The sequence below is a fragment of the Papio anubis genome, chromosome 1 (genome assembly GCF_008728515.1).
Source record: "Papio anubis isolate 15944 chromosome 1, Panubis1.0, whole genome shotgun sequence".
Taxonomy (NCBI): domain Eukaryota; kingdom Metazoa; phylum Chordata; class Mammalia; order Primates; family Cercopithecidae; genus Papio; species Papio anubis.
The window spans coordinates 154130069-154145775 of NC_044976.1; the positions used below are offsets into that span (position 1 = coordinate 154130069).

At 37.9% G+C, this 15707-nt stretch overlaps 1 protein-coding gene across 10 annotated transcripts in view; it reads right to left on the bottom strand.

The window, feature by feature from the left end:
* Nucleotides 1-15707, bottom strand: part of CD46 (CD46 molecule) — a 43312-nt gene that overhangs the window by 11739 nt on the left and 15866 nt on the right. For all 10 annotated transcript variants that reach the window (XM_009188238.2, XM_003893170.3, XM_003893172.3 and 7 more), the window contains 2 exons: nucleotides 13136-13177; nucleotides 89-127 (listed from right to left, as the gene is read on the bottom strand). In XM_009188238.2, the coding sequence (XP_009186502.1) occupies nucleotides 89-127; nucleotides 13136-13177 (81 nt within the window). The remainder of the gene's footprint in view (nucleotides 1-88; nucleotides 128-13135; nucleotides 13178-15707) is intronic.

Consider the following 15707-nt stretch of genomic DNA (forward strand, 5'->3'; position numbering starts at 1 on the left):
CTATGTTTGGGCACCTCATAAAAACTGTAATTACTTACACATTTCTACACATACTACCACTTATATTTGTCATGATAGCTATACCAACCCAAACTGTTAAGTATTCCTTCATCAGGTTTGGGATATCCTAGAAAAAAGAAGAAATATAGATTAAATTTAAAAAAAGAAAGAAAGAATTAAATAAATCTTAAAATCCTTTAAATTCATAGCGTGATTTTTTTTCACCTTTGTAGAAAATCCCTTAAACATAATTTTCCTTATAAACTATATTAATGTTTCTCAAAGTGGTATCATAAAAATTTATAAACTTGTATTTAATGTCATAATCTTCCTTCTTCCTGCCCACTCACATTTCCTCTGACAATATTCTGTGGTTCAACATGCAAATTTATCTTTATTATATTCTCAAAATTAGTCTATAAATCCAGTGTGATTCTAATTAAAATAAAAAGATATAGGGATTAGCCAGGCATGGTGGCTCACGCCTGTAATCCCAGCACTTTGGGAGGCTGAGGCGGGCGGATCACGAGGTCAGGAGTTCGAGACCATCCTGGCCAACCTGGTGACACCCTGTCTCTACTAAAAAAAAAAAAAATACAAAAATTAGCTGGGTGTGGTAGTGCGCGCCTGTAATCCCAGCTACTCAGGAGGCTGAGGCAGGAGAATCTCTTGAACCCAGGAGGCGGAGGTTGCAGTGAGCCGAGATAGAGCCACTGCACTCCAGCCTGGCAATAGAGTGAGATTCTGTCTCAAAAAAAAAAAAAGAGGGATTAATAAAAATAAATGCTTTAGAGTTGACCTGAAATGGAAGGAAGCTTCCTCAACATAATAAAGGCCATATATTAAAAACCCACAGTTAACATCATATTCAATGTTAAATGAATGAAGGCTTTTTCCCTAAGATCAGGAAGAAGACAGGGTGTCCATGTTTGCCACTTCTATCTGACATAGGACTGAAAGTTCTAACCAGAGCAATTAGGTAAAGAAAAGGAATTCAAATTAGAAAGGAAGAAATAAAATTCGCTCTGTTTGCAGATGACATAATCTTTTATTTAGAAAACCCTAAGGATCTCACATATACATACACATGCAAAAATCTCTTAGAACTAATAAATGAATTCAATCAAGTGGCAGGTTACAAAATCAACATACAAAACTCAGTTGTATTTCTATACACTAACAATGAATAATCTGAAAAGGAATTTAAAAAACAGTATCATTTGTAATAGTATCAAAAAGAATAAAATACTTAGGAACAAACTAAGGAGGTGAAAGACTTGTACACTGAAAACTATAAAACTGCTAAAAAAAATTAAAGATATAAATAAATGGAAAGACACTTGTGTTTATGGATTGGAAAAATTTAGTATTTTAAAACTGTTATTACTATACAAAGCAATCTTCAGATTCAGTGCAACCCCTATGAAAATCCTGATGATGGCATTTTTTGTTTGTTTCTGAAATAGAAAAATCCATTCTAAAATACATATGAAATCTCAAGGGACCACAAACAGCCAAAACAATCCTGGAAACAAAGAGCAAGGTTGAGAAGGCTCACACTTTCTGATTCCAAAACTATAATAATCAGAACAATGTTAATGCCAAAAAGGCAAACATACAGACCAATGGAATAGAACAGAGACCTTGGAAATAAACCCCTGCATATATGGTCAAATGGTTTTCAACAAGACTGACAAAGAACAGTCAAATGGGGAAAGGGCAGTCTCTTCTACAAATGGTGCTGGTAAAACTGGATATCCACATGCAAAAAAAGTGAAGCTGGACCCTTATCATATACAAACATAAACTCAAAATAGATCAGAGACCTAAACATAAGAGGTAAAACTATAAAATGCTTCTTGACATTGGATCTGGCTATGATTTCTTGGATGTAACTCCAAAAGCCCAGGCAAGACGAAAAAAAACCATTGTTTTTCATCAATTAAAAGCAAATTTTGTGCATCAAATGACACTATCAACAGAGTGAAAAGGCAACCCACAGAATGGGAGGAAATATTTGTAAATCATATATTTGGTAAGGGAGTAATATCCAAAACATATAAATAACTCCTAAAACTCAGTAACAAATATCAACTCAACTTGAAAATGGGCAAAAGACTTAAAAAGATATTTCTCTAAAGAAGATATACAAATGACCAATAAGCACATGAAAAGATTCTCAACATATTTCTAATTATTAGGGAAATGCATATCTACCTCATGTCTATTAGGATGGTCTATGGTTTGAATGTCCCCTTCAAAACTCATGATGAAATTTAATTGTCAATATAATGTTATTGGGGTGGCACCTTTAAGAGGTGTTTAGGTTATTATGGCTCTGTCCTCATGAATGGACTAATGTCATTATTGCAGGGGTATGTTTGTTATTTTAGGGCATGGCTTTGTCCCTCTTACCCTCTCCTTCACCGTCTCTTTTCCCTTCCACCATGTGATGCCTTCCATCATATTATGACAAAGCAAGAGGGCCCTCACAGATGCCCATGCCTTGATATTAGACTTCTCAGCCTCCAGAATTGTAAGAAATAAATTTCTGTTCATTATAAGTTACTCAGTCTGTGGTATTCTGTTATCACAGTACAAAACAGACTAAGACACTTGGCTATTACTAAAAAAACAATAAGTGTTGGTGGAGATGTGGAAAAATTGGAACCTTTGTTAAAGGTTCCCACTGCTGGTGGGAATGTAAAATGGTGCAGCCACTGTGGAAGACAGTATGCCAGTTCCTCAAAATATTAAAAATAGAATTCCCTTATGATCTAGCAATTCTACTCCCAGGTATATACCTAAAAGAAGTGAATACAGGAACTCAAACAGATATGTGTACACCTATGCTTATAACAGCATTACTCAAAAGAGCCGAAAAGTAAAAACAAACCAACCCAAGTGTCTAGCAACAGATGAATGAATAAATGAAATATAGTATATACATATAATGGACTATTATTCAGCCATAAAAAGGAATGAAGTTCTGATTCATGTCACAAGATAGATCTAGGTGAACCTTAAAAACATTATGCTTAGTAAAATAAGCCAGACACAAAAGGACAAATAGTGGGATGCCATATAAGTGGACTCCACTTATTATAATTATATAAGTTTACCTAGAATAGGCAAATTCACAGAGACAAAAAGTAGATAGTGGTTATCGTCAGGTGATGGGGATAGGGAGCAATGGACAATTACTGTTTAATGAGTAGAGATTCAGTGTGGGATGATTATAATATTCTAGAGATGGATGGTACCGATGATTACATAACAATGTCAGTGTACTTAATGCCACTGAGTTGGAAACAACATGGTCAAAATGATAAAATAAAAAGTTTATTTGGAAAAATTAACATGAGAGTACCTTAGAAATTTCTGAAAAGGAAGTGTTCTGGCAGTTATTAAAACATATAGTACTATAGTTAAAAAAAAAAAAAAAAAGACTTGCTTCTGGTACAAAAATGGAAGAATGGACAAAGTTCAAAGGAGACAAGAGGATGGAACACCTATGAATGCAATACAAACTGGCATTTCCAATCAGTTGGGAAGAAGACAACTTATTCAAAAAATGGCGCTGTTTAGCTATTGGATGGTGGGTGGTGAGTGGAGTGGGGTGAGGTGGAACCATATATCTCATTATATACACCAGAATAAATTTCAGATTTACCAACGATTTAAGTGCAAAGACCAAAGTCAGAACACATGGTTGAAATCTTTATATAATTTCAGCATATGGAAGACCTAAAGTTTTAGTAAGAAAGACATCAAAGTCATAGCCATTAGGGAAAAGATCAATACATCCAGCTATCTATTCATGTAAAATGTCTGAACATATAAATGACCACTGATAGAAGAATAGTTAAATGAAATATGGTATATATTAAAGTCATCATTAGAAAGGATGAGAATAAATCTAAACACAACCCCAATCTAACAGTGTAAGTGGAAAAAGTTCAAGTTGCAGAAAAACATGTACAGCATGATATCATTTTTAAGAGAAGAGAGAACACTAAACTACATGTATAATAACACATAAAAATATGTTGATGGTCCTAGGCAAAGCAATCAGACAAGAGAAAGAAACAAAGGGCATCCAAATAGGAAGAGAGGAAGTCACACTATCTCTGTCCACAGACAGCATGATCCTATATTTAGAAAACCGCATGGTCTTGGCCTAAAAGCTGCTCCAGATGTTTATCAAAAACTTCACCAAAGTTGCAGGACACAAAATCAACATACAAAAATCACTAGCATTCCTATACACCAATAACAGCCAAACTGAAAGCCAAATCAGAGAGGCAATCCCACTCAAAATTACTACAAAAAGAATAAAATACCTAGGAATACAGCTAACCAGAGAGTTGAAACATCTCTACAATGAGAATTATAAAAGAATCTCAAAGAAATCAGAGAAGATACAAACAAATGGAAAAACATCCCATGCTCATGGATGGAAGAATCAATATCATTAAAATGGCTATACTGCCCAAAGCAATTTACAGATTCAATGCTATCCCTATCAAACTACCAATAACATTCTTCACAGAACTAGATAAAACTATTTTAAAATTCATATGGAACCAAAAAGAGCCTGAATAGCCATGAAAATCTTAAGCAAAAAGAACAAAGCTGGAGGCATCACATTACCTGACTTGAAACTATACTACAAGGCTACACTAACCAAAACAGCATGGTACTGGTACAAAAACAGGCATATACACCAATGGAACAGAAGAGAGCCTAGAAATAAGGCTGCACATCTACGACCATCTGACCTTCCACAGAACTGACAAAAACAAGCAATGGGAAAAAGATTCCCTATTCAATAAATGGTGCTGGGATAACTGGCTAGCCATATGCAGAAGATTGAAACTGGACCCCTTCCTTACACCACACACAAAAATCAACTCAAGATGGGTTAAAGATTTACATGTAAAACCCAAAACTATAAAAACCCTGGAAGACAACCTAGGCAATATCACTCTGGACATAAGAACTGACAAAGATTTCATGACAAAGACGCCAAAAACAATCGCAACACAAGCAAAAATTGACAAGTAGGATTGAAGTACATTGAAGAGCTTCTGCACAGCAAAAGAAGCTATCAACAGAGTAAACAGATGACCTACAGAATGGGAGAAAATTTTTGCAAACTACGCATCTGACAAAGGTCTAATATTTAGCATTCATAGGAACTTAAACAAATTTACAAGAGACAACTCCATTAAAACGTGGGCAAAGCACATGAACAGACACTTCTCAAAAGAAGACATATATGTGGCCAACAAACATAGAAAAAAAGCTCAATATCACGATCATTAGAGAAATGCAAATCAAAACCACAGTGAGATACCATTTTACACCAGTCAGAATGGCTATTATTAAAAAGTCAAAAAATAACAGATGCTGGTGAGGCTGTAGAGAAAAGGGAACACTTATATGCTGTTAGTGGGAGTGTAATTCAGTTCAACCATGTGGGAAGCAGTATGGTGATTCCTCAAAGAGCTAAAATCAAAACTACCATTTAACCCAGCAATCCCATTACTGGGTATATACCCAGAGAAATATAAATCATTCTGCCATAAAGATACATGCATGTGAATGTTCACTGCAGCACTGCTCACAATAACAAGACAAGGAATCAACCTAAATGCCCATCCGTGACAGATTGGACAAAGAAAATGTGGTACATATACACCATGGAATACTACACAGCCATAAAAAAGAATGCACACATGTCTTCAGCAGGAACGTGGGTGGAGCTGGAGGCTATCATCCTTATCAAACAAATGCAGAAACAGAAAACTAAATACTGCATGTTCTCACTTTTAAGTGGGAGCTAAATGGTAAGAACATACGAACACAAAGAAGGAAACAACAGACACTGGAGTATACTTGAGCAGGGAGGGTGGGAGTAGGAAGAAGAGCAGAAAAGATACCTATTGGGTACTAGGCTTAATACCCGGGTGATGAAATAATATGTACAACAAATCCCCGTGACACATTTACCTATGTAACAAACCTTCACATGTACCCCCAAATCTAAAATAAAACTTTTTTAAAAAAGATGTTGATGTACAAAGATAGATTTAAAAAGAAACCCTAAACTATTAACAGTGATTAACCTGGGTAATGAGTTAAAAATAAAACTAATCTTTTACTCTATATACTTTTGTAATGTTTGAAATTCTACAAAAGTATATTCATACACTACTCATGTAATTAAAAGTTATAAAAAGTAATCTATATCCAATAGTATAACAAGCTTAAAACTGACAAAACAAAAGAACCTCGAAAAAATTGTTCACTTCATATGAACAAAAGCCCTTTTAGGGCTTTAATTCATAATGAGCTCTCAAAAATCACTAAGAAAAATATTTTAGAAACCTAACAGAAAAATAGACAAAGCATATGAATAAATAAATGTAGATCAAAAAAAGTTCAGCTTCACTGACAATTAAAGAAATGCAAATTGGTCAGGCATGGTGGGTCACGCCTGTAATCCTAGCACTTTGGGAGGCTGAGGCAGGAGGATCGCTTAAGCCTAGGAGGTGGAGAAGAGACTTGGCAACACAGCAAAACCCTGTCTCTACAAAAAATACAAAAAAATTAGCTGGATGTGGTGGCACGTGCCTGTAGTTCCAGCTACCTGGGAGACTGAGGTGGAAGAATCACCTGAGCCCAGGAGGTTGACGCTGCAGTGAGCTGTGGTTGCACCACTGCGCTCCAACCTGGGCAACAGAGTGAGACCCTGTCTCAAAAAAAACAAAAACAACTAAAAACCAACAACCAAGAAATGCAAATTAAAACAGGATGTTATTTTTCACCCATCATTTAAAAATTAACTTTTTTTTAGACACATCTTAAGTTTTTAATTAAAAAAAGTTTTAAGTAAAAAAAATTCTTGTTCAAGATGGCTGAATAGGAACAGCTCTAGTGTGCAGCTCCAGCGAGATTGACACAGAAGACGGGTGATTTCTGCATTTCCAATTGAGGTACCTGGTTCGTCTCATTGGGACTGGTGGAACAGTGAGTGCAGCCCAAGGAGGGCAAGCTGAAGCAGGGCGGGGCATCGCCTCACCCAGCAAGTGCAAGGGTCGGGGGATTTCCCTTTCCTAGCCAAGGGAAGCCATGACAGACTGTACCTGGAGAAATGGTATACTCCTGACCAAATACTGCACTTTTCCCACAGTCTTAGCAACCAGCAGACCAGGAGATACCTTCCTGTGCATGGCTCAGTGTGTCCCACCCTCACAGAGCCTTGCTCACTGCTAGCGCAGCAGTCTGAGATTGACCTGCAATGCTGCAGCTTGATGGGGGGAGGGATGTCCACCATTGCTGAGGCTTGAGTAGCTCACAGTGTAAACAAAGAGGTCTCAAAGCACGAACTGGGCAGAGCGCACTGCAGCTCAGTAAGGCTTACTGCCGCTATAGATTCCACCTCTGGGGGCAGGAAATGGTAGGACAAATGGCAGCAGACAGCTTCTGCAGACTTAAACGTCCCTGTCTGACAGCTCTGAAGAGAGCAGTGGTTCTCTGAACACGGTGTTCAAGCTTTGAGAATGGACAGACTGCCTCCTCAAGTGGGTCCCTGAACCCTGTGTAGCCTGACTGGGAAAGACCTCCCAGTAGGGGCTGACAGACACCTCAAACAGGTGGGTGCCCACTCTGGGACAAAGCTTCCAGAGGAAGGATCAGGCAGCAATATTTGTGGTTCTGCAGCCTCCACTGGTGACACCCAGGCAAACAGGGTCTGGAGTGGACCTCCAGCAAACTCCAACACACCTGCAGCTGAGGGGTCTGACAGTTGGAAGGAAAACAAACAAACAGAAAGGAATAGCATCAACATCAACAAAAAGGACATCAACACCAAAACCCCATCTGCAGGTCACCAACATCTAAGACCAAAGGTAGATAAAAACCACAAAGATGATAGAAACCAGAGCAGAAAAGCTGAAAACTCCAAAAAACAGAGCGCCTCTTCTCCTCCAAAGGATCACAGCTCCTCACCAGCAAGGGAACAACACTGGATGGAGAATAAGTTTGATGAGCTGACAGAAGTAGGTTTCAGAAGGTTGGTAATAACAAACTTCTCCAAGCTAAAGGAGCATGTTCTAACCCACTGCAAGGAAGCTAAAAACCTTGAAAAAGGTTAGACAAATGGCTAAACTAGAATAAACAGTGTAGAGAAGACCTTAAATGACCTTATGGAAAACCACGGCACAAGAACTTTGTGACACATGCACAAGCTTCAATAGCTGATTCAATCAAGTGGAAGAAAGGGTATCAGTAATTGAAGATCAAATTAATGAAAAAAAAAAGCAAGAAGACAAGATTAGAGAAAAAAGAGTGAAAAGAAAGAAACAAAGCCTCCAAGAAACATGGGACTATGTGAAAAGACCAAATCTACGTTTAATTGGTGTACCTGAAAGTGACGGGGAGAATGGAATCAAGTTAGAAAACACTCTTCAGGATACTATCCAGGAGAACTTCCCCAAACTAGGAAGGCAGGCCAACATTCGAATTCAGGAAATACAGAGAACACCACAAAGACACTCCTCGAGAATTGCAACCCCAAGACACATCATCATCAGATTCACCAAGGCTGAAATGAAGGAAAAAATGCTAAGGACAGCCAGAAAGGTCGGGTTACTCACAGAGGGAAGCCCATCAGACTAACAGCAGATCTCTCGGCAGAAACCTTACAAGCCTTAAGAGAGTGGGGGTCAATATGCAACATTCTTAAAGAAAAGAATTTTCAACCTAGAATCTCATATCCAGCCAAACTAAGCTTCATAAGTCAAGGAGAAATAAAATAGTTTACAGATAAGCAAATGCTGAGAGATTTTGTCACCACCAGGCCTATGGCCTTACAAGAGCTCCTGAAGGAGGCACTAAACATGGAAAGGAACAGCCAGTACCAGCCACTGCAAACACATGCCAAATGGTAAAGACCATCAATGCTACAAAGAAACTGCATCAGTTAACGGGCAAAATAACCAGCTAACATCATAATGACAGGATCAAATTCAAACATAACACTATTAACCTTAAATGCAAATGGGCTAAATGCCCCAACTAAAAGACACAGACTGGCAAATTCGATAGAGTCAAGACCCATCAGTGTGCTGTATTCAGGAGACCCATCTCACGTGCAAAGATGCACATAGGCTCAAAATAAAGGGATGGAGGAAGATCTACCAAGCAAATGGAAAGTACAAAAGAAGGGGTTGCAATTCTAGTCTCTGATAAAACAGCTTTAAACCAACAAAGATCAAAAGAGACAAAGAAGGCCACTACATAATAGTAAAAGGATCAATTCACCAAGAAGAGCTAACTATCCTAAATATATATGCACCCAATACAGGAGCACCCAGATTCATAAAGCCAAGTCCTTAGAAACCTACAAAGAGACATAGACTCCCACACAGTAATAATGGCAGCCTTTAACACCCCACTGTCAATATTAGATCAATGAGACCGAAGGTTAACAAGGATATCCAGGACTTGAACTCAGCTCTGGACCAAGCAGACCTAATAGACATCTACAGAACTCTACACCCCGAATCAACAGAACATACATTCTTCTCAGCGCCACATCACACTTATTCTAAAATTGACCACATAATTGGTAGTAAAACACTCCTCAGCAAATGTAAAAGAACAGAAATCACAACAAATTGTCTCTGACCACAGTACAATCAAATTAGAACTCAGGATTAATAAACTCACTACATGGAAACTGAACAACCTGCTCCTGAATGACCACTGGGTAAATAAAGAAATGAAGGCTGAAATAAAGTTGTTATTTGAAACAACAAGAACAAAGACACAATGTACCAGAATCTCTGGGACACATTTAAATCAGTGTGTAGAGGGAAATTTATAGCACTAAATGCCCATAAGAGAAAGCAGGAAAGATCTAAAATCAACTACCTAACATCGCAATTAAAAGAACTAGAGAAGCAAGAGCAAACAAATTCAAAAGCTAACAGAAGGCAAGAAATAACTAAGATCAGAGCACAACTGGAAGTAGAGACATAAAAAACCCTTCAAAAACTCAATGAATCCAGGAGCTGGTTTTCTGAAAAGATCAACAAAAATGACCGCTAGCAAGACTAATAAAGAAGAAAAGAAAGAATAATCAAATAGATGCAATAAAAAATGATAAAGGGGCTATCACCACCGATCCCACATAAATACAAACTACCATCAGAGAATACTATAAACACCTCTATGCAAATAAACTAGAAAATCCAGAAGAAACGGATAAATTCCTGGACATATACACCCTCCTAAGACTAAACCAGGAAGAAGCTGAATCTCTGAATAGACCAATAACAGGTTCTGAAATTGAGGAAATAATTAATAGCCTAACAACCAAAAAAAGTCCAGGACCAAATGGATTCACAGCCGAATTCCATCAGACATAAAAAGAGGAGCAGGTACCATTCCTTCTGAAACTATTTCAATCAATAGAAAAAGAGGGAATCCTCCCTAACTCATTTTAGGAGGCTAGCATCATCCTGATACCAAAGCCTGGTAGAGACACAACAAAAAAAGAGAATTTTAGGCCAATATCCCTGATGAACATCAATGCAAAAATCCTCAACAAAATACTGGCAAACCGAATCCAGCAGCACATCAAAAAGCTTATCGACCACGATCAAGTTGGCTTCATCCCTGGGATGCAAGGCTGGTTCAACATACTCAAATCAATAAACGTAATCCACCACATAAACAGAACCAACAGAACCAACAACAAAAATGACATGACTATCTCAAAAGATGCAGAAAAGGCCTTCGACAAAATTCAACAGCCCTTCATGCTTAAAAACTCTCACTAAACTAGGTATTGATGGAACATAACTCAAAATAGTAAGACCTATTTATGACAAACCCACAGCCAATATCATACCAAATGGGCAAAAACTGGAAGCATTCCTTTTGAAAACCGGCGCAAGACAAGGATTCCCTCTCTTACCACTCCTATTCAACATAGTGTTGGAAGTTCTGGCTAGGGCGATCAGGCAAGAGAAAGAAATAAAGGGTATTCAATTAGGAAAAGCGGAAGTCAAATTATCTATGTTTGCAGATGACATGATTATAAAATAGGAAAAGAGGAACTCAAATTGTCTATGTTTGCAGATGATATGATTGTATATTTAGAAAACCCCATCATCTCAGCCCAAAATCTCCACAAGCTGATAAGCAATTTCAGCAAAGTCTCAGGATACAAAATCAATGTGCAAACATCACAAGCATTCCTATACACCAATAATAGACAAAGAGAGAGCCAAATAATGAGTGAATTCCCATTCGCAATTACTACAAAGAGAATAAATACCTAGGAATCCAACTTACAAGGGATGTGAAGGACCTCTTCCAGGAGAACTACAAAACACTGCTCAATGAAATAGAAGAGGACACAAACAAATGGAAGAATATTCCATGCTCATGGATAGGAAGAATCAATATTGGGAAAATGGCCATACTGCCCAAGGTAATTTATAGATTCAATGCCATCCACATCAAGCTACTACTGACTTTCGTCACAGAATTGGAAAAAAACTACTTTAAATTTCATATGGAACCAAAAAAGAGCCCATATAGCCAAGACAATCCTAAGCAAAAAGAACAAAGCTGGAGGCATCACACTACCTGACTTCAAACTATACTACAAGGCTACAGTAACCAAAACAGCATGGTACTGGTACCAAAACAGAGATGTAGACCAATGGAACAGAACAGAGCCCTCAGAAATAGTACCACACATCTACAACCATCTGATCTTTGACAAACCTGACAAAAACAAGCAATGGGGGAAAGGATTCCCTATTTAATAAATTGTGCTGGGGAAACTGGCTGGCCATATGTAGAAAGCTGAAACTGGATCCCTTCCTTACACCTTATACAAAAATTAATTTAAGATGGATTAAAGACTTAACTGTAAGACCTAACACCATAAAAATCCTAGAAGAAAACCTAGGCAATACCATTCAGGACACAGGAATGGGCAAAGACTTCATGACTAAAACACCAAAAGCAATGGCAACAAAAGCCAAAATTGACAAATGGGATCTAATTAAACTAAAGAGTTTCTACACAGCCAAAGAAACTATCATCAGAATGAACAGGCAACCTACAGAGTAGGAAAAAATCTTTGCAATCTGCCCATCTGACAAAGGGCTAACATCCAGAATCTACAAAGAACTTAAACAAATTTACAAGAAAAAAACAACCCCATCAAAAAGTGGGCAAAGGATATGAACAGACACTTCTCAAAAGAAGACATTTATACAGCCAACAGACACATGAAGAAATGCTCATCATCACTGGTCATCAGAGAAACGCAAATCAAAACCACAATAAGGTATCATTCATGCCAGTTAGAATGGAGATTATTAAAAAGTCAGGAAACAACAGATGCTGGAGAGGATGTGGAGAAATAGAAACACTTTTACACTCTTGGTGGGAGTGTAAATTAGTTCAACCACTGTGAAAGACAGTATGGTGATTCCTCAAGGATCTACAACTAGAAATACCATTTGACCCAGCAATCCCATTACTGGGTATATACCCAAAGGATTATAAATCATGCTACTATAAAGACACATGCACATGTATGTTTACTGCAGCACTACTCACAATAGCAAAGACTTGGAACTAGCCCAAATGCCCATCAATGATAGACTAGATAAAGAAAATGTGGCACATACACACCACGGAATACTATGCAGCCATGAAAAAGGATGCGTTCATGTCCTTTGCAGGGACATGGATGAAGATGGAAACCATCATTCTAATCAAACTATCGCAAGGACAGAAAACCAAACACTTCATGTTCTCATTCATAGGTGGGAGTTGAACAACGAGAATACATGGACACAGGGTAGGGAACATCACACACCAGGGCTTGTTGGCGGTGGGGGGCTAGGGGAGGGATAGCATTAGGAGAAATACCTAATATAAATGATGCATTGATGGGTGCAGCAAACCAACATGGCACATGTATACCTATGTATCAAACCTACATGTTGTACACATGTACCCTAGAGCTTAAAGTATAATAAAAATAAATAAATAAATAAATTCTTAATAATATCAGTAGGATAAAGGGTTAACCAACCTGGATAATTTGAGACTGGAGGCTTGTAAGTAGGCCTAGGACCTAGAAAAATAAGTTTGATTTTATAAATTCACCAGGGCCTTATCAATATAAAATTATGACTTTAATTTTGATATTGACTTTTTATCAAAATGAAAACTACACATACTTTACAACCTTTGCAATTCCACATCTTAGAATTTAACCTACATATATATTTACACAAGTATATAAGGATGTATGTACAAGAATGCTCACTACATTTTGTATTTTATAATGGAAATCCTAGAAGATAACCAATAGTAAATCATTAAAGTAATGTGAGGCTGGGCGTGGTGGCTCATGCCTGTAATCCCAGCACTGTGGGAGGCCGAGGCAGGTGAATCACTTGAGGTCAGGAGTTCGAGACTAGCCAGGCCATAATGGAGAAACCCCATCTCTACTAAAAATACAAAAAATTAGCCGGTGTAGTGGTGGGCGCCTATAATCCCAGCTGCTTGGGAGTCTGAGGCGACAGGAGAACTGCTTGGACCCGGGAGGCGGAGGCTGCAGTGAGCTGAGACCGCGCCACTGCACACCATCCTGGGTGACAGAGCGAGACTCTCTCAAAAAAAAAAGGAATGTGCTTGGGGTAAACATATTTTTCTTTTTAAAAAACTGTAAGTAGTATGATACTACATAATTTACATCTTTCTCTTTTCCACTTAGGACTTCCTCGACATTTCTTCATGTTAACACATTTAGATCTACCTTGACATCATTATGTTGTTATTTAGTCTTCCTCTAACTGATGATAAAAAATGACTGACAATCCCGTAAGGAATTTTGATTTGTGATGTTTCAAAAAATATCCTTGCATTTTCTCTTTTTAATAAACATTTTATCACAAGCAGTTCTCTCTTCTGCTCTCCGTTCTCCCAACACTAAGCTAGACCAGTGTTTTATAAATACTTTATGAAATGCTTATCGTCAATTCTTTCAAAAGACTGTATCAACAAACTTAGTGCATATGCCCACTAGCAGCACGTTAGTAAGCATGGATGCCTCACTGAGTATAAATTGCACATGCAATCTTGTTTTGCTTATATATCAGTCCACTAAAAAACCCATCTCTTCCTGACCCTCAAACCCTACAGCACTCAACTCAGGAGGCTACCAGTTACCAAGCTCTTATAGGAATTATAAGGTATTTTGTTTTTGTTTGTGTGTGTGTGTGTGTGTGTTTGTTTTTTTCTTGTTTTTTTTTTTTGAGATGGAGTCCTACTCTATCACCCAGGCTGGAGTGCAGTGGCATGATCTTGGCTCACTGCAACCTCTGCCCCTCGGGTTCAAGCGGTTCTCCTGCCTCAGCCTCCCGAGTAGCTGGGATTACAAGTGCCTGCCACCATGCCCAGTTAATTTTTGTATTTTTAGTAGAGATGGGGTTTCACCAACTTAGCCAGGCTGGTCTTGAACTTCTGACCTCGTGATCCACCCACCTCAGCCTCCCAAAGTGCTGGTATTACAGGCGTGAGCTACCCCGCCCAGCCTATAAGAAGGTATTTTAATTACTATGTTAACATGCATAATTCCTTTCGATCCTTTAAAATATTAGGGAGATAGGAAATATATAATCAAATTAGAAGCCACTGATTGAGATTTCAGTTCAACACTCATATTATACTAAAGGGAAACTGAAGACCACAGAAATGATGTTAACTAAGCACACTCTGCCCAGACTAAAGCTCTACCCACAATTACTACTGTCTCTTGCTTCTGCTGCAAGCAAAGCGAAACCAGAGATTAAATCAGGATAATTCCTCCCGTCATATCAAAATAATCTCTCCAGTCATAAGCACAGTGGATGACCAGGAGTCCCTGCAAAAGTCTTCTTTTTCATTTCAATAAATAAGGACTTTTTCCTGCCTTTCAGTTGCTATAACATTTAGTGCTATTGCCAGATAAAACTGCCCACTAGAGAGAGAGAAAAAAAAAAGCAACATTATGAGGTGTAGAAGAGGGGCAGGTAGGGAAGAGGCAGAAATATAGATCTTGTTCTGAGGACAGCAGAAATTTCCCTGTTTAAATGTGTTACATGAGAAGACTCAAACTTGCTGCATTCCAGAAAATGAAAGAGTCATGCAATAGGAACAAACTCAGTAAAGGTGTCAACAGATCACTTCTGAAAAGAATAAAATAGCACAGTTGATGACATAAAACATACATATTAACGAACAAACATATTAACACACATACATATTAACTAACATACATGAACTTTCCCCTTCCCTAACATTAATTTAAGCGTAGGATAAGTCATATTAGCTAGCTCTAAGACCTTTCTATATACCAGGCACTGTGCTAAGTGCTTTTAATGCATCCCACTTATACCTTACTAATACGCAGTAAGGAAGGTACTAAATCAATTTATATATACACACACACACACACACACAATATACTATATGTATATTATATATATATACACACACACACACACACACACTCAAAATTTATACAACTTTCCCAAGGTCATATTCCTGTTTATATCTGCAGATTATGGCAAATATCTGCAGATTATGGCAAATAATTTTAGAATCACTATGCATAACAA